This window comes from Hermetia illucens, chromosome 2 (genome assembly GCF_905115235.1).
Source record: "Hermetia illucens chromosome 2, iHerIll2.2.curated.20191125, whole genome shotgun sequence".
Classification (NCBI taxonomy): Eukaryota; Metazoa; Arthropoda; class Insecta; order Diptera; family Stratiomyidae; genus Hermetia; species Hermetia illucens.
Genome location: NC_051850.1, coordinates 187,663,225 through 187,683,406, shown reverse-complemented (window position 1 = coordinate 187,683,406; position 20,182 = coordinate 187,663,225). Strand labels below are relative to the sequence as shown.

General features: G+C 45.0%; 1 protein-coding gene across 3 annotated transcripts in view; it reads left to right on the top strand.

The window, feature by feature from the left end:
• The window catches only part of LOC119650092 (Down syndrome cell adhesion molecule-like protein Dscam2), a 305,680-nt gene that overhangs the window by 111,676 nt on the left and 173,822 nt on the right, over positions 1-20,182 (top strand). For all 3 annotated transcript variants that reach the window (XM_038052607.1, XM_038052609.1, XM_038052608.1), the window contains exon 3: positions 5,699-5,820. In XM_038052607.1, coding sequence (XP_037908535.1) covers positions 5,699-5,820 — 122 coding nt within the window. The remainder of the gene's footprint in view (positions 1-5,698; positions 5,821-20,182) is intronic.

Genomic DNA, 20,182 nt, shown 5'->3' with positions numbered 1-20,182 from the left:
GCAATTCAACTTTCTACTGTACTAATCGAAGGCGAAGAGTCCTTATACATTTTCATCCCGCGTTCATCAATTTCCTTTGCGTTTAAACCTCCCAAAAATAAAAATTCAATCACTGCACGATACTTAATTTTTTCCATTGTAAAAAATACTAAATGGCTTGTAAACAAAGAATGAATTGACAGATTGGGATAAAAAGAGTGTACCAACGTAACAAAACAAAATTAGGCTAGTAACAACGCCCTCTCTTATAGAACCGCAAAACTTATTGAACCACCTAGTACAAGACCCATCCATCGGCTTCGATAGCCGTGGCTGCAAATGAAGGCCTAGCCGTTGCCGGCCGAGCCACCTTCGCTGCTGTTTGCTGTCCGTGACCAGGTGCTTACCCATGGGCAAGACTTTAGCCTTCAGCAGGTGGCAGCGAATGGAGCCTGGGGTCAGGAGTGCTGACAGAAGGGCCTGCTTTGGCTCGTCCGTTTAGGACTGGGTCCCAATAAGATGGGTTCCCACTTGAGTAAGTGGAGAATCTGAGTCTAGACTCAGCTTGGGGTTGCCTCTTGACATGGGGTTGTATGGTAACTATCGATATTTAATTGTAGTTTCTTAAAAGGTTTTTGTTTTCTCATAACTGGCTGAAACGGGCTCAGTTTTTATCGGGGAAAGTCGATCTCCTTTTTTGCCGAGAAAAAACTAAGTGAAACTGGGGGTCGCCTGGTGCCCAGAGTTCACCGTTTACGACCACATCTCAACCCAGTACGGTACCGTAGTCACACTTTGATTAGGGTTTTGATTACCGCTTGGCTTTAGGTGTCACCTTTCATTTCCTAGAGGATCTTCCTTACTGAGCTCCCTCACCACGACAAGGTAGGTTATCGTCGAGGAAGAAGAGACGACGTTATGCACCTAATATATACCTACATAATTTTTGTGTCAATGGCTGTACTCCTTTCCGAAAAAGGACAGATAGAAATGAAATCAGTAAACTGATTTTAATAAGATATTGCTTGATGTAAAACGTGAAAAGGGAATAGTTGTTGATAGGGTTGTCTTCAAATGATAGAAACTTGGTAAACATTCAAGCTTCTGACTAATTTGATGAAAAACAAACTTTTGATGGTATATTCATAATGTCAAGAAAGATTTAAGAGCAAGGATAATGAATGTTTTCAGAAACTAGCGATAATGGTTAGTATGTATATCCTTCAAGTCCCCGATTTCCCTTAGTTCGCTGAGCATCTCTTTTCGGTGTATAACTTCAGTGATAACGTACATAAAAGTAGGTCGACACTTGTGACAAAATACAGAATCACAGAAACTGATCTAGTTTTCTTTACTTATTCCTTGTCCTTTTCAGAAAACAAGCTACATCCTCACTTTTCCATTAACTTAATACGAACAGAAAATCTTTTTCTGTTTCTTTTTGGATAACTTCCCTGGAATTCTTCAGCTCCAGTTTCTTTTCAAGGCAATATTCCTGCGAAACAAGGCCAATGTCCATCAGGTGCAATGAGTATCAGCCCCCACACGAGTCTCCCTTGATTCTATCCTCAGAGACGAAACAAAGAGCGAAAGCAGAACAATTTGTGTTTTTTTTTAGGACAGCAAAATTGTTTTGTTGCGACAAGAAAGCGTTAATTCAGTTCAAATATTGTAGTACACGAAGCTGCCTACCTTTAGTGGAGTTGTGAGACCAATTACCGAGAAATCCGTCCAGGCCATTCCTTCAATGTGCTTGGCGAAAACGGAGCTCTTATCCAGCGACGTCATCCATTATTAGTCTCGCGCCCCTTTTGTCGCTTCTCAAACTTTACATTAGAACAAAATTTCAAGTAGGACTAATTATCACGACGAGGGCGCGACAATGACGACAACGATAACGACGGATGTGCATCATGCAGTCTTTCAAGTGCAATCAAATGCATATGTTACGAGTGCGCCTTTATAATGCCCAATATGACGACTGTTAGGTAATGTACCTACTCGAAAATGTGAAGAACAACAAATTCATTTTACCTTTAGCATTTTTACATTCAGCATTGAATGGCAGCCAGTCGTCAACACCGCGACGATGATGATGAATTCCACTTCACGGGATACTCACAGTCTTCAGGATTCAACGCCCGAGGCTCGGTGCCCAACTCCCTTCTTGTAAAGAGTCTCCAATGTGTCCCTTGGTACGTTGGATTCAAGTGCTAGGCGTAATGTGTTCTTCCTTTCAAGGTGTGCCGCATGCCTCCTCTTTGTTTCTGAAAAGGTAGAAATGTTATCCTCCTGGCACCCCACGTATGTCCCTAGTATATCTGCAGCTCACTGCTTCCGTGTCAGAGTTCAAATTCCAAACACAACTGAAGGGAAGAACCATAGCTACCCTCCACAATGGCAAATAAAATTTTGAAAACGGGCTCCTGGTTTAGAATTGATTTTTACCTATTACTTTGCCAAAGGTACTGGACAGGTACTCAGGTCTCCATTGCAGTCGATTTTCTAGCCCATGGTATGCGTCAATATTGCTTGGGGTTAAACAGGATGGATCCATTCAATCCTATCTCGTCGAACAATCCCGAATGCAAAGTATGAATGAAAAGCCATAACCGTAATTTCATCCCCCACTGTACCTAATGAGAAAACGATGATCGGGGGTGAGTTAGGTAAGGACGTGTGTAGTACTTTTCTGTGTCATGGAACTTTTACCAGTCCGTTGCCACGTATTGCTGCAGCACACTCAGTATCAAAAGAGGCACATCGTATTTTTTCTGCTCCATCTTTACCCTTCCCACTGCTACCCCACCCCACCCCATGCCCCACATCACCTCTGGATTGCAGAGGTGGTCCAGATTGTTTTCATTGTTGCTAGTCGCTGTTGCTCCATTTGAATCCTGCACCGTAGCTGAACCTGACCTGGGTAGATTGTGTTCACTAATTGGACGATTTTTAATTTCTTCGCCTACACTTTTTGCAACCCTATCGGGCCTTTCACTTCGTCGGGCCGAGATAAAAATGCGAATGATGACGGTAGGCTGGTGTACGAAGTGCATGCATGAAAGCCCCCCAGGACCCTTCTGAACACCGAAATGTGCGAATTCTATTATACATTGCTGCAAGCAGTGTGTGGAATGCTGGATGATGGCGTTTTTTGCACTACCCGTGTCATACCCATTCAGTCGCACCCGGCTTGCTTCCCTCTATTCATTCTGCAGCTTCGTTCATCGTTCTTTCTTGGCTGGTCTGTTGCGCTCTCCTGGGTAATGTGTTATTAGGTGGGGCGGCTGAAAGCGAAACCGGAAACAATAAGCCCCAACACTCAGGCTTTCAGGCCCCGTCCGATGTTAGATGCTGACTTTAGAGCCAATCCTACCCCCATCCGAATTCCAGCCGCGGTGTGGGGTGCCTTTTGTGCTGGCCGAGAGCACAACCTGAATTGGTTGGGTGCTAATGACTGACAAATAATAAACTCCTCAACATCCCTTAATGGAGTCCCGATCCCTTTTCCAGGGAACTCCTTGGATTTCCATTTATTACTTTTTAATTTCTCGGCCTGCGAATGTTCCCATAATCCTAATGCTTATTACGTTTCGAATGATCCGCGGAGTTCAGGGAATGATTCAATGCGGAACGAGAGGACGCAATTAATAGGGGCGAAGCTTACAATTAGCAGATGAGGGCAGGTCCTTCCAAGGAGTACTCGCAGGCTACAATGAGAGTATTAAAATTAATTTGAGTCTGCAAGGCTTATCGACACACAAATGAATAATTGATTAAAATAATTGTGAGTGAAACCCTTCCATGAAAGGAAAGCAGGATTCGACGGAATTATTTAATCCGTCAAATTGTCGAAAAGTGATTTGGGTTTCATTACGCAAATCAAACTTTTTCCTCTGTTTGTTAGTGAAATTTTTATTTTCTCTCCATTTCTGCGTTCAATTTAGACCTAACAGTTCGGATTGTGACGCCTGTGGTTGACGGAGGATTTGAAAAATTGTTTTCATTAAAGCAGAAACTTTCAATTCTGATTGAAGGGTTGTAGGCTATCGATTACCTCAACGAATAATTTAAATAGTATCTATATCCATACTTCTGTGAATGTTTAGAATTGTGTAGATGTATGTATGCTTGGAGAATCCGTTTCCTCAATTAAATGAAAAATGTGTTCTCAAATAAGCTTAACTAATTTATTTAAAATGATCAAAGACTTCACGCTAGCTGAATACAACTCAGCTAAAATTTTAACAATGTTCTTAATTAATTCTTTAAGTACGAATTTAGATATTCAAAATCTGCTCCCCACGACAAGACCACTCCGGTCTCTTGTCAGGATGTCAGCTGTTTCCACGGCCGTTCAATGCGGCGGCAGAGGCGAATTCGCGATGCCGTTCAGGGTTCGCGCCTCCGATGTGTCGCCAGATATGTACATAGGCATTCATTAGATTTAGAAATAACCTTATTTTGACCTCTACTTTTCAAAGTCCTTTTCAACTTCTCTCCAAAAAGAAACAAGTCGGAATACCGGAAGCTCGCGCTTCGGGTATAAAGGTTTTGTGTTCATCTTATGTAAGAGACGCACATTTCTCTGTCCGTATATAGCTACAAATCCAACATAATCCTTCATATTTTTCCAAACTACGAGACATACGTACATAGTAGAGCCATAGATATCACGCTCACCTTAAACAAACAAACTGCCTATTACCTGCTGTACACATATATGCACGTATCTAAATTGATCGTACCCATATTTCCGATTTACGTCTTATATCTATCTGAATTAGGCACTAGCCGCAAAGTTCATTAGCACGCATATATTATATACCTACATATACACATGTCTGGTTGACAAATAACTAAAAAACTAAAACAAAATAATTGTCTGCGACCCAATTCATAAGAATTCATTTCGTTGTGGAATTGACGAATTGATATGTGATGATGACGTCATGCGGGTTGTAAAGTGCACGAAATTCACAAAAAATTGTAAAGTTTCACCCCCAATAACTTTGTTAATAATAATTGGATTTTCTTCAAACTTGACCAAACTGTGCATTATATTCTTCGTTACACTCATGCCAAATTTTGTATTTCTGGGATGAACATAAGGGGGGGTGCTGGGTAAATTTCTAAAATGTGGAAATATACTATTATTAACTTTATTTGTGCAGATATCGGAACCGGATATATTTTGAGGCCTAGATTTCGTAGAGATGCACCACTGTGATTTTTTCCAGATTTTTCGGTTGGAGAGGTTCTGAGAACGAGACCTGTTACACTTTTTGTGGGTCATATTTTCAACCCTTACTCCCCTATGTTTCATCTAATATCAAATATTGAACCAGATTCGAAAAGTACTAGTTGAGACCTTTCATTTGATACCCTACTTGGCTACATTCTGTGAAAAAAAAATTTGCACCCTCCATTCACATGTACGGAGAGCCCCCCTTAAACTTAACGTAAGATGGCGCCACTTACTGCATGTAAAGGGATCACCAGATTACATACTCTCACCAATTTTCGTGACAATCGGTCTAGCCGTTTCCGAATAAATCGGGTGTGACAGACAGACAGACAGACAGACAGACAGACAGACAGACAGACAGACAGACAGACGGACAGACGGACAGACAGACACCGTCACCATTCTAATAAGGTTTTGTTTCACACAAAACCTTAAAATATTTAAACTTATTCAACTTTATTTTTGTTTCAGATTCCATTGGATTAGATCTTCAAGGGCCCATATTTCTGCATGAACCGGCTCACAAAGTGGAATTTTCCAATAATTCCGGAGGACACATAGAATGTTCTGGTCACGGGAGTCCACCACCCGAGGTAAGTTTTTATCCTTTCGAGTTGATGCAATTCAGTTCATTGTATCATATTATATAGACCGTATTTGACCATATTCTCAGAAAAACTGTCTATCGACCACATGAGCACACTTTTAATGTATCATCAGCCCAATTCTTGGCAAATCTGATGATCATACCATCCAAAACTGTATTAGAATAAAATGGCTCCCCCTCGGACACCACCTTGTCGTGGTGAGGGAGCCTGTAGTAGTTTACTACTACACTAAGGGTGTCCAAAAATATGAATATGGAAACGATGGATATAAACTCTCCAAGTGGTAAGAAGTCACAGACTTCGAATCCACCCGCGACCATGAGCAATCATGTCGCGGCCGAGGCGCGGATTTTGGAAGCCTCACCACGTTCATATTTGCCTATAGAGCAATCTGTAGAAGGCATGCTTTCCGACTCAGTGGAAAGTTTGCATTTAGTGCCTACGGCGAAGTTAGCCAGAAAGGAAAGTACGGAAACTCTCAAATTGGGAGAAACTGGAAATCCGACTACGGCCGGCCCGTCCGCGGTACTACAGCCCAAATCTACCCGCAAGCGGAAGAGAAAGGCCTGGCAGAAGGGAACTTCGGCCACTAAGGAGGGGGGACTACAGCCTGAATCCTGCCTGTCAGAACCTTCTCCGCCATCCTTACTGGGAAGAGCGGAAGAACGGGAAGCTGGTGACGTGAACGCTACTCGTTCAACGCCAGTATGTGGAAATGGATCCAAGCGGTCCGAACACCGTGAACCTGGAAAGGCCCTAAGCCGACGGCAGAAGAGAGCACTGCGAAGGAAGATGAAGCACCTTGGGAATGAGGACATGGACGTGGCTGTACCATTAGGCGCGGTAACGCCCAGAGAAATCGGACGCAAGGTAGCGGATTCTCCGGCGGAAGGTGGGGATAAACTGGAAACCCCGGTAAGATCCACACTGGACGCACCAGACTCTTCAGTCAGCGGTAATGCGCGCAAGAAGCGTAAGACCAACACATCTGCTGTGGCCGACGCTTTATTGTGCTCCGCACCAGGGCTTACATCCACGCGTCTCGCGGGGATTAGGACCGGTGTGCCGGGAGGTGATCAAATCAGCGAGAGAGATCTCAATGAAGCTGGTCCCTCCCACAGGAATACGAACAAGAAGGCGGGAAGGAAGAGGACGTATGCGCAAGCTGCGGCCTCTGTTCTGACTGCTGCCGTGGGAGTTTCCTCCAAGGATGGCAAAATGTCAGAGGGACAATTTACCATCCTCCAGGAATGCCTGTGGAAGAAAATGAAGGAGCCTGGAACGAAGCTACGATTTAACGATCAAGGTTTTCGTGATGGGCTTCTACATTTGGAGTGCGCTGACGAGGCTGCCTTAAAGTGGCTCCAGCAGGTAATCCCAACTTTCAGTTCCGGCGGTCGGCCCAAGTTCACTATTGTGAACACTGAGCTACGCAGGACAGAACATGTCGGATGTTGGCTACCGGGCCCTCGATGGAAGGCTTACTGGGTGAACAGAACCCGGGCATGGACTTTGGACACTGGAGGGTGAAGTTCATGAATGCCAGGAAGGACCAATCTACAAACGTGGAGGGCTTCAACTTGGTATTCGAACTGGACCAACAGAGTCTGAATGTGCTCAGGGGAAGTCACCATATGGTGCTCCACTTTTTCCTATATAGACTGAAATTCAGTCATATCAGGAGACTGTAGGGCATCATCTCCATTTTGAGAGCGAAGAACAATGATGGTCTTCGACTTACACAACATAGAGCAAATTGCAGCATCTTCGGTGCGCTCTCCCACAATGGAGACGTGCGCGGAGGATAGTGCATACAGGGGCGGAACCCCCGTATGGGGGCTCGCACTGGGGAAGGGACTACAGAGTGAATCCTACCTGCTAGTAACTTCTCCTACACCTTCCAAGGAACAGGCGGAAGGAAGGGAAGCCAGAGGCGCAAACGGAACTGACTTGATGCCAGTTCGAGTGATCGAATCTATGCAACCCGGACACCGCAAACCAAGTAAGGTGCTAAGTAGAAAACAGACGAATGCTCTGCGGGATGAGATGAGATCTTTCGTGGATGAGAACATGGGAATTGCGGTACTCCCAAGTACGGCTTTTCTCAGAGAAATCAATCACGAGGGGATCGAGTCTCTGGCGGTACGGCGTGGGGGAAACCCCGTCATACGCGGACTGCCGCATACGCTTCTAACTGTTTTCTATAAGACAATAGACTAAGTTTATGTCGAAAAACATAAAGATTGGTCAAATCAACCTGCAGCATGCCAAAGCTCCCTCCTACCTGTTGGCAGCGAGAATGACAAAGCTACAGGATTTCCCCTATATCTTTCTGGTGCAAAAACCGTGGGTTCGATTTAACAGAATCTGTGGCATTGGATCAGTAAAGGGGGCTAGGATCTTCTACGACGAAAGATCCATAAGACCGAGAGCTTGCGTCCTGATGTCAAGACGGTTAGAGGCAACTATGCTGAGACAATATTGTCCCCAGGACTTAGCTACGGTCATCATACAATACCAGATAAATGGCGAGAGGAAAAACATCATAGTTGCCTCCGCTTATTTACCCTATGATTCTTTGTATCCTCCACCGACGCAAGAACTTAGGGATCTGGTGGCGTATGCAGAATCAAGTGGTCTCGAACTCTTAATAGGTTGAGATGCGAATGCTCAACATATTTGTTGGGGCAGTAGCAAATGCAATCCAAGAGGAGAGAAGCTATTTGATTTCATCACTTCAGCTGGTCTTATGACTGCAAACGTGGGGTGCGCCCCTACGTTCGTGGGACCGAGAAGATGCGAAGTAATTGACCTAACAATCTGTACCCCAAAATTGTTAGAGTTGATTACACACTGGCGAGTGCTAGACGAGGTCTCACTGTCAGATCACCGATATCTAGAATTCAATCTGACTATTACGGGCGAACAGTCTGCAGTACAAAGACGGAACCCTAGGAAAACGGATTGGGCAAAGTTCAATGAACTTCTTAGCAATAAAGTACAGGTCCCTAGGCGACTAAGGACTCCTTTGGTGCTGAAAGATGAATTGAAAACTCTGAACTACACACTTTTAGAGTGTTATGAAGAGGCTTGTCCTATTTCCCGAGGCCAAAGCGGTAAAACAGTTCCTTGGTGGAACCGAGAACTGCAAAAACTCAGGAAATCAACCAGGCGACTTCTAAATCGTGCTTGCAAAAGTAACAAGAACGAAGATTGGTTAAATTTCAGGAACTCACAACGTGAATATAAGAGGCTCGTGAGGTGCTCGAAACGAGACTCCTTTAGAGCGTACTGTGAGGAACTGGAAGGCGAAAGGGAGACTTCAAGGCTGTGCAGAGTCCTCAAAAGGGATGAGTCGGCCAAGTTGGATTATCTTAGAAAACCCGACGGTACTTTCACGAGCTCCAGACTGGACTCAGTACAGACCCTCCTGGAAGTACACCACCCGGGGGAACGGGTGAGAGAAGTGGTAGGGGGAGAGTTGACGGTTCTTGCAACCCCTTCAACACGCAATTGTTGCAAGAGGAACTGGAACACTGCGAAAGCGGTTGTTACCCTTGAAAAGGTGAGAGCTGCGATACTGTCCTTTGAACATTTCAAAGCACCTGGCATGGATGGCATCTATCCGGCAATGCTAAAGGAGGGTATGGAGCATTTAGAGCGACCTCTAAGAAATATTTTTCGAGGATGTCTTGCTCTGGGCTACGTGCCTTCTTCTTGGCAACAGGTTAAAGTAGTTTTCATACCGAAACCTGGGAAAGATGACTATTCTAATCCAAAGAACTTCAGACAGATCAGCTTGACTTCATTCTTGCTGAAAGGTTTGGAGAGACTGGTGGAGCGTCACATTCGTGGAAAGGCACTCAGGTCACACCCACTTAGTGAAAACCAACATGCTTACCAACGTGGAAAGTCCTGTGAGTCTGCTCTTCATTCTTTGGTCACAAAGATAGAGGATGCAACTTTGAATGGTGAGTACGCGATGGGGGTGTTTGTGGACATTGAAGGGGCTTTTGACTGTGGCCCTTTCCAAAAACTTTGTGATGCCGCCAGAGCGCATGGTGTTGATGATGCTTTAATTAAGTGGATCCATGCTATGCTAACGCAAAGATTGCTGTGCGCTGAGGTAGGGGTCGATCGCTACCTGACTACGGAGGCAACGAAGGGCTGCCCCCAAGGAGGTGTGCTGTCGCCGCTTCTGTGGAGTATGCTGATCGACTCACTGCTTTGCGAACTGCAAAATTTGCCAATACACGCTCAAGCTTATGCTGATGACGTGGCTGTACTTGCTGTTGATCGGGATCTTGGAACGGTGTGTAGGAACATACAGCGTGCCGTTGATTTGATAGACAGCTGGTGCCTTAGACGTGGTTTGTCAGTTAATCCAAATAAAACCACAATGGTTTTATTCACAAAAAGGAGAAAACTGGATGGACTTTGCCTCCCTGAGATGAGGGGTACTACCCTTCAACTCTCTGAAGAAGTGAAATACCTGGGGGTTACTCTAGATAAAAAACTTCTTTGGAACAAACATGTAGAGGTAAAGATGAAACGAGCTCTCACAGCTTATGGGCTGTGCAGACGGACCTTTGCCTCGACATGGGGACTCAGGCCTCATGTGGTAATGTGGATATACGTTGCCATCATTAGGCCGATGTTCATATATGCATCCGTAGTGTGATGGGTTAAAGTGAGACAAAAAGGTTTTCACCGTAAACTAGCTGCACTGCAAAGAACTGTTTGTCTGGGTATCACTGGTGCCATGAGCACGACATCCGGCGCAGCTCTGAATGCACTACTCAATTTGCAGCCCCTGGATATATTTATTCAAAGCACTGCAATGAGAGCAGCTCATAGGCTAATTCGACTAGATCTATGGGAAAACAACGGATGTGGGGGGCACAGAGCATTGGAAGAGTTACTGGGAGGACTAAATCCAGTTCTTACAATGCCTTCCGATTCTCGTGTCTCCATACATCTGCTTCGTAGAAGATATGTAGTTACCCTGAAGCGTAGAGAGGACTGGGAAGACCCAGAGGAATGCGTGGAGGGATATACGGAAGTCTTCTACACCGATGGCTCAAAAACAGAAGAGGGTTCTGGAGCCGGAGTCTACCTCTCGAATAAAAACGAGAAGTGGGCTTTTCCTTTGGGACAATATGCAACGGTTTTTCAAGCCGAAGTTTATGCGATCCTAAGGGTGGCAAACTGGGTGACTGACGAGCGGTTGAAGGGCAGGCGCATCGCAATCTGCAGTGACAGTCAAGCTGCACTGAGGGCATTGAGCAGTCCTTTGATCACCTCGAAAATCGTTCAGGAATGCAGAAACCGTTTGAATTCTATGTCTAGATTCAATACGGTGGAACTACTCTGGGTACCTAGTCACTGTGGCATAGAAGGAAATGAAATCTCGGACGCTTTAGCGAAAGAGGGGTCAATCTCCCCTATGCCGGGACCGGAGCCAGCAATTGGGGTATCAGTAGCATTGGCTAAATCTGTTTTCAAAAACTGGGAACAAGTTTCCCATAATGACAGGTGGCAGAGCCTTAATGCTGCTCGACACACCAAACTTTTCCTGCCAGAACCCAACATACGTACCGCAAAGTTTATCCTGTCGAAAAGCAGGAGGACTTGCAGGTGTATTGTGGGCATTCTGACAGGCCATAATTCACTAGCTGGGCATATGTTCAGAATAGGAATTACCGAAGATGATACGTGTCCCTCCTGTAATGAGGAAGCGGAATCCACGGAGCATTTCCTATGTGAATGCCCCGCCTATGGACGCATCAGGCATCAAATCTTTGGTGCCGTTGTTCTCCAATTACGACGGGTAGCATCACATCCACTAACGGAAATCCTACGATACGTTAACGAATCCGGAATATTCCGTTAGACGGGGGACGCGAGTACAATGGGCCACCACGGCCTGAGTGCTCAGAAGCTGTAGCTTCTCCCCACCACACACACACACACACACACACAGAATAAAATGGGGAGACTCTGACTGGTACCATACCTCCAACTAATGTTCCTCAGAGTCTAGAGTTTCAAAGGACTATGCCAGCTGTTAACGTACCAGGCGACCTTCGAAGAGACTTTCAGATGAAGTGAAATGGTCATGGTAGTGAGTCATTTCAGGTGATGACTTAACAGGCCCTTCCATCACAAACATATCGTTCTGCATATAATACAAGAAATTGATCATTATCTACCTCGAACCCTTCCTTCCAAATAATACTGCAGCTTAAGGTGTTCATTATCATGAGCAACGCAACAACCGGTATTCGATCTGGGCCTGTTTTAGAAGAAATTCAGATATCCAGGTTCCAATATCATCAGCATAGGTCCGTAGTTGAGTGAAGTTAAAAAGGATCGCGCCTCTTGCATTTACATGAGCATCACGGATCACTTCATAATAGGACATCTCCTTGCCCTAGACTGTTGTGAATGGTCCCACAAATGAAGGAACCAAACACTGAGAAAGGGGGAACTGATTTCCGAAATACTGTAATAAAAATGGTTAACCTGGTGATCGTGTTGCCTTTTTCTGGTATCACAAACGGGTCGGAGGGGTCGTGGTTAGCCTATCAAGTTAGTCAGGATACTGAATTTTCTCATGACCATATACAGTTTTACCCTGGGTTTGAAATCGATGTGGAGATGGATGGGCCATATTCCAACAGTTTTTCATCGCTTTCCGTAAATAAATCCCGATCAGTTGCTGATTTGCCTGGAGTGAAGCCTCTCTTGTATGAACTGATGGTGTCCTGGGGGTATGATTCTCTATCCAACCTAGCAAGATGGCTTCAAGCAATGATCCGCTGTCCGAAACCCTAAGTCTAAATTGATGAATCCCTTGTTCGGCTGAAATTCCATCGGCTCCTGACGAGTTATCATTCATCTTGCTCACTTTCGCACCTGTTGAGGTCGCTCCTTACACTCCTCAAGTTTATAAACCTGCTGGTTATCCCAGGCTTCCTTTTTCTATGTATTCGCTTCTCCCCTGGGCAAAGCATATGATAGATCTCAGTGTCTTTTGGGGCAGAGCAAGAGTGGTCGATAGCCCTCGACCACAGTGCCAGTGGTAGGCTACCGTGGCATCTAATGCTATAAGTGCTTTAGATTTGGAGAAAGAAATGTTCAAGGGTAGTACCAACTTACCGGGAACATCAGTAATAAGACCAAAGAAAGCTGAGTTAAAAGCAGATCACTGGACTACAAAAACGGTAACAACACCTACCATGTTTGTTCAAGAGGGGCGACAGCAGGAGATAATCCTGGACCAAGGAAAGGAACCATTCAGGTAGAGCTCGTAAACTCTAAGATTTCCGCCAATGCCAAAGATTATGAAAGAAAGAGTGCATAAGAGGAAAGTGAAGGAGCGTACAAAAGCGTACGTCTTAGTTCATAGAGAACACACCTCTGATTCGTAGGAATTATCCTTCACCGAGCCTGGTACAAAAGTAGTTGAGCTGTCCGAGTTTATAAGGACAAGCACAGCGTACACCAAACATAAGGAATATCGTAAGGACTATCTGAGTTCACTATATCAGTTCGCAGGAAAATGAAAGAAATTCCAAGAAGAAGTTAAAACCTGCTGTCCCAATAGGGTCACAGATCATTGAAGTGACACCTAACCGTACTGCTATCGAACTACGGCCGAATAAAGAAGTAAGGGCAAAGAGGAACTCCCTAAGAAATTAATAGTCCCCTAAGAGAGAAAAGGAATACAAGCAATTAAAGAAAAGGGAACTAAAAGTTCCCCTTCTGAAAAGCGAATGCGAAGGTCAGCTAGTGTAGGGAAACCCAAGGGAAACAAAAACACTGAATGGACCAAACTTTCCAATAAAAGGGCGAAAATGAAAGCAAAAGTGCAAATTCGCCCAGAAGTTATAGTTATATATCTCTAGCAAGGGAAATTTACCCCCTACTAGCTTTGTTCCGACCTTAAGGATCTGAGTGGTAATGTCAACAGGATCCAAAGAATCCAGAAAGGAGATCTCATGTTCGAGCTGGAAAGATCCAGGTGGAAGAAAACTGACAGCTTTCACACTCAAGTCAAACACTCTCTTGGGAAGAATGCCGCAGTGCGTGCCTAAAACATGAGATCTACGTACAATGTATGGATCTCGATGAAGTAACACCAAAAGAAGAAATTACCACTGCCTTGAAAAAACAATGCAAATTAGAAGAACTTGCCCAGGAGTCGATTTTCACTTCGGAAAAAGTCTATGACGGTACTCAAACAGCCACGATACAATTACCAATGAAGTTGGCGGCCTTTCCGGCTATTTGGATGAGATGGGTTGTCTGCCGGCAGACAGGTCTCACTTAAGAGCTGTTTTAAATACCTCATGTTTGGATACCACGCGAAGGCAAGCACCAGCTTCCTTGATCGATCCGTTCAATGCAGAAAGTGTGGGGGAAGGCCATGTTGCCAGAGAGTGCAATCCTCTTTTTTTCTTCTTTTTCTTCAGCCTTTGTTCCGTTCACAAGAGGAGTCAGCTCATTGTGATCGGTTCCGCCTTTTGCTTCTATCAAATGCCTGATCTGGATGATTGCCAGAGAGTGCAATGGGGACCCCAAATGTATTTTGTGCCAAGGAAAGGAGGCACGAGATAGCTGGCATATTTCCGGCAGTGGTGCATGTCCGCAATTCAGGAAAGCGTTGACTGCAACGAGAAAATGAACTTTGTTCAAATAACTCTCAATCATTCCAAGGTCGTTCAGGATTTACTTGAGCAGATTACCTGCGAAACGGAGACGGAACTTGCCATTATAAGTGAACCTAATGGAAACCGTAACTTTGGCATATGGACAGCAGATGTGACGGTGATATGAGCGTGTGGTCGGCAAGTCATACAATGTACTATGAATCAGGCAACCAGTGGCTTTGCGTAGACGAAAATAGGTGGCATATATATTTACAGCTGCTACAGGCTTACCAAGTTTGACACCGTCTGAATTCAAGGAAATGCTTAAGAATCTTGTTCTCGACGCGAGGACGAAGTCCAAAGGTGTTTGCTGATGACTTCCACGCTTGGGCACTTGAATAGGATAGCAGAGAAAGAAAAGCATGGGCGCGTAGTCTATTAGAGGCTTTTGCGCAGTTGAATATAGTCCTGGCCAACGTGGGTGAAGTAAACAACTTTCGAAAGGGAGGCTCCGCCTCAATCATAGACCTGGTCTTTGTCAGCTTTGCACTGGTAAGTGGCAGTCCTGTTGCATCAGCGAGGACAATACACACAGCGATCACTAGGCACAATTGGCAACAGACAATCCCAAGCTCCTTTTAGATAGGAGGAAGGAATAGTGACTATACTGTAAATTGGCCGTGTGACACCTAGATATCTGAAAGATAAACGGTGTGTACCTTCAATAGTATTCACTATTAAGTCCAGAGCTTGATGCCCAGTGTAGTCTCTGAGTTGAAAATTGAGAACCCACTCACAGGGTACCCTGCTTATCGCAAACGACGACTAAAAGGGCTAGCAACGTGTAAATCGCGTATCTTCTTCATGCTTTGGAAAAAGCAACTATGTCTAGAAAGAGAACTTTCGCGGGTTATGATGGACTTCCGGAATGGATGAACGTTCTTTGACGGCAGCACTGGGCTGTGTTCTTTTCTCAGGCGAAAGTCTAGCTGTCATCCCCGTCCAGTCGCTCTTTATGGTTCTGAGTTTTGGCCGACCATAAAAGACAATGAACGGCGTCTTGCGGTAATGGAGACGAAGATGCTACGTTGGACTAGTGACGTCACACGTTTAGATCACATCCAAAATGAGGATATCCGCGATCGTTATGGGGTTGCACCGATCGTGGAAAAGTTGCGAGAGAGGCGTCTTCGATGGTATGGTCACGCAATTCGTGCAAACGAGAATTCACTTGCCAAGATTGGTCTGAGCAGAGGGGATTTAAAAGCCTCGAGATTGCACCCAGATCAGGCATTCGATAGAGCCAAATGGCGAAGCCGATCACGACGAGCCGACCCCGCTTGTGAACGCATCAAAGAACGTCTGGAACACTGGATCGACGGTTTTCACTTTGGATGCTCTTGCAATGCACCGAAATGTGTGGAGAAGGAGGAACGTGATAGCTGTTTTTAGAGCGATATACGACTGCGAAAAGTGTCAAGTGCACCTTCGAAGTCAAGTTACGAGTGAATCTGAAAAGAACAGGAGTCCAACAAGGTTTCACTCTGCACCCAGTATTACCCTATGCCCCTGGTGTCCTTCATGCTGGTTTATCCGGAGGATATAGAGGACTTCAAGATCATGATAGGCGTTGATCAATTTGTCTATATTGGTAGCGTTATTTCGATTGATGGTGGCACCGAACTCAATGTTGCCTAACGCATTAACAATGATCTATTTATTTAATTAAGACAATATACAGAAAACAAATTCCTTGTTACTTATTGTCCTCAGAAGGAGGAGCAAGTAAATGACTTACCTTACGCTTGAATCTAAAGAAGGAGACAGAGTCAAACGATCCGCATAGCCTCGGGGTCGGAAAGTGAAAGTAAATCTCGAGCTCCTCGAAGAGTACTTGAAATATGTCTGCATTACGTGTACTTTCAGAGGCGGTGCGAAAAATAATATCAGAACTGGCAGAGCAGTGCATAAGGTAATTACAAAGTTTGGAAAGGGTACACATATCAAAGAAGATGCGGCATTGCTGCAGAGAAGGGAGATTAAAGGTGCGGATTCGCGACGGATAATCAATCCAGCCATTAGCGATCTCTGTGGATGAGGCAAGTGAATTAACTTACCTAAATGCGCAGACAAGTGAGTAGACTAACCTAGAGTATCTTCCTAGTAGTTCGGAATTCAAAATCGAGATAGGCTCTACCATGAAAGGATTTGTCCTGTCTTCAGCAGACCTTTAGTGGAATGTAGTGAAGAAGAGAAAACAACTTGAAACAGGATTACAACGAATCAAAAAAATCAAAAATTTGACTGACGGTTTCGTCCAGGGCAGAGGCAACTCATCAGACGCTGCCTCACCTCTGCCCTGGGAGCAGCGTGACCGAAACTGCCAACAGGTGGAAAGACGCGCGTCTGATGAGTTGCCTCTGCCCTGGACGAAACCGTCAGTCAAATTTTTGATTTTTTTGATTCTTAATGCTTGGGGTGCTACGCTCCAAACTAGGGATCCATGGACTAAAAAACAAGGGAGTAAGTTGCTCCTCATTTAGTCCGGTCCACCATCAAGTGGATGGGGACTTAGGATCTCGCAGATCCTAAACAACAACCTAGGATTACAATGCTTCCTTCAAAGAATCCTTTTCTTCCGCCAGAAGGAAGCAGAGATCGTATATCAAAAGGCCCTAACGGTTAAAGAAAAACAGAGGCACATACTTACCTGAGCTGTACCATGGGATCCGCTTTTTGTCCTTTCTATAGTTACACATGCTCTAGAAATATACATTAATGAAAATTAGAAACAATAATGCATTAGTAAAGTTCCTGCCATGATGTTGATTCAAACAGCAAACTAACTAGCTCAGTTTGTACCTGATTGAGTTCAACTACAAAGCACTCCTTCCCAAAGCTCCCAATTTTTTCGCTGCAAACAATTGTGCCCCCGGTAAAACTTGCTAATCACGACCCACGAGCTGTGCCAAGATAGAGGGAAAAGGATCGTTCGATGTGAGCACTCAAACCTCGCTGTTAATGAGGAAGCTGACCCACTGGCTCGCCAAGGGTCTGTATCCACAATGGTGGGGCCAGAACCAGCTTTTGGAATCCGGTCATCCACTGTCAAGTCTACTCTGAAGGGTGAAATTGCGAGGATTCATACAGCCGGGTAGAGAAATTTGTACTCTTGCCGGCAGGCGAAAATCCTTCTGATAGAACCCGGGGTCGCCAGAGCGGAATTTTTGTTGTCCCTTTAGAAGTAGGACATCAAACCCCTAGTAGGGCTTTTAACGGGACACTGCTCCTTAAACTACAATATGGAAAAGATTGAGGTGGTGATTTCGACGATGTGTAGCCAATGTGAGGGGGAGGAGGAGATGGCCCTGCCCTTTTTATGCAGCTGCCCGGCCTCCTCAGATCTGAGACGAAGACACCTTGGTAGGGTTTTCTTTAATGAAAAATCTGCACACTCTCTGGCTATGGAGAATGTTCTCAGATTCGCTGCAGCTTGTGCACACCGTAGGCTTGAATAGGAGATACTACAATAGGCCTAACAATGGCCTGAGTGCTCAGAGTTGCGGCTCCTCCCAGTAAACTAAACTAGCTAGTCATGCCAAGTTGGTCGGGATACTGAATTCTCCCATGACCATATACAGTTTTACCTTGGCCCTGAACGCGATGAAGAAATGGTTGGGCCATATTCCAACGGTTTTTCCATCGCTTGCGGCAAACAGAAATGGCAGCCATCAAGCAATGAAACGTTGAGCCGAAATTGATGAAGTTAAAGTAGCTGATCGCCCACATATTAAATGAGTTCCATGGCCTTCTAGCGGCTTATCATTCATCCTGCTGACTCTCGCACCTGTCGCGGTTGCTCCTTGCACTTGTTGAATTTATAAACTTGCTGATTCTCCCAGAATTCCTTTTTCTATGTACCGCTTCTCCATTCGATAGATTACATGGTAGGTCCTTGTACCTTTTGGGAGTAAGCAAGGGGGTTCCCGGTCGTTGGTATCCCTCGATCCCAGTACCTTGGTGGTAGGCAATTTTTCTACCGTGGCATCTAATGCTATAAGTGTTTTGGATTCGGAGAAAGAAGTGTTCAAGCGTAGTACCATCTTACCGGGATCACCAGTAAAAAAAACCAAAGAAAGGTGAGTTAAAAGCAGATCGCTATTCTACAAAAAGGATAATAATACCCCCCCCCCCGCAACGCGTTTGTTCAAGAAGCACGACAAAGGAGATACGCCAGGACCAAGGAAAGGACCCATTAAGGAGTAGCTCGTCAACTCTGAGACCTCAATGCCAAAAACTGTAAAAGAAAAAAATAGATAAGAGGAAAGTGAAGGAGCATATAAGAGAAGTAATCCCCATAGAGAACAGATCCCTAGCCCCGAGGCATTACCCTTCACCCAGCCCGGAGCAAAAACAGTTGAGCTGTCCGAGTTTATCAAGGACAAGCACAACGTACAGCAAACCATAAAGAATATCGTGAGGACTACCAGAGTTAAAGGTTTGCAGGAAGACGGAAGAACCTGCTGTTCCAATAATGTCCCAGGCCTTTGAAGTGACACCTAACCGGATTGCTATCGAGCTACGGGACCCCCTAAAGGAGGAAAAAGGGATACAGGCAGTTCCGAAAAGCAGAACTAAAAGTTCAGAAAGGGGAAAAGAAATAACCAATATGCCAACATCGGGTAGTGTAGGGAAACCTAAGGGGAACATAAACATTGAATTGACCAAACTTTCCAACAAAGAGGCGAAACTGACAGCAAAAGTGCAGAGACCATAGTTAAACGAAGTCAATATAAACAGTATGAACCGCCTATCGTGAAGTTGGTAAAGACCAGCCGGTTTGAAGCCATAGATCTATGTTTCATGGAAACATGCTACTCTTTGATGATGAGGTAACCGAGGTGCGCGGTCAACCATTCGTTAACGTATCTTTCGAGAATTTTGGAGCAAGAGGGGAGAAGAAAGATGGGGCAGTAGTTCACAGCAAGAGGAGGGTCTCTGCTCTTGACAATAGGGATGATAAGGGCCTCTTTCTAGAGAGGGGAAAAGTAACATTCTTTTAGACTTTTCTTGTAGATTATACAATGTGTGTCCTACAGTTAAGAAGGAAGCAGTTAGGAAGCCCTTGGGGGTCAGATCCGACAACCAAGGACGACGTAAGGAGAGGAGTGACCACAGATTCGGAGCAGTCAGCCCAGTGGCGAGGGAGAAAACACGGAAGAGAAGTGGGTGCAGAGAAGGTCGCAAGATTGTTGTGTGGAGTTGGCAGTGGATTCTGCAAAACTGGTAGAAGAAAGAAGAGATTGATTGTTGTTTCAAGTTACCGCGAGCAAGGGCGGCCTCGACGCTCAATGAGTACCTTTTATGCGTTTTTTTAATCATCGACTTCACAGTAGAGCGCATAGCCTTAAAGTGAGCATAGTCGGCGTCATTCTTAGAAGCCCAAAACTTCTTCTGCAGTGCATGTTTCAGGCGAATGTTTTTAAGGATCTCCGTTGTGAATCAAGTTGGGTGTGAATGCAGGCAAGCAGGGGAAGAAGGGACATTACAGGAAAGGAATTCGGACAGGATATTGTAGAAGCTGCAAAGAGATTGATTACACGTTGTGCTGCTCAATATGTGAACTCAGTTGATAGACGCTAAAGCTAAGCTGAGACCGTCAAAGTTGGCTTTGTGTGAGTTAAACTTAGTAG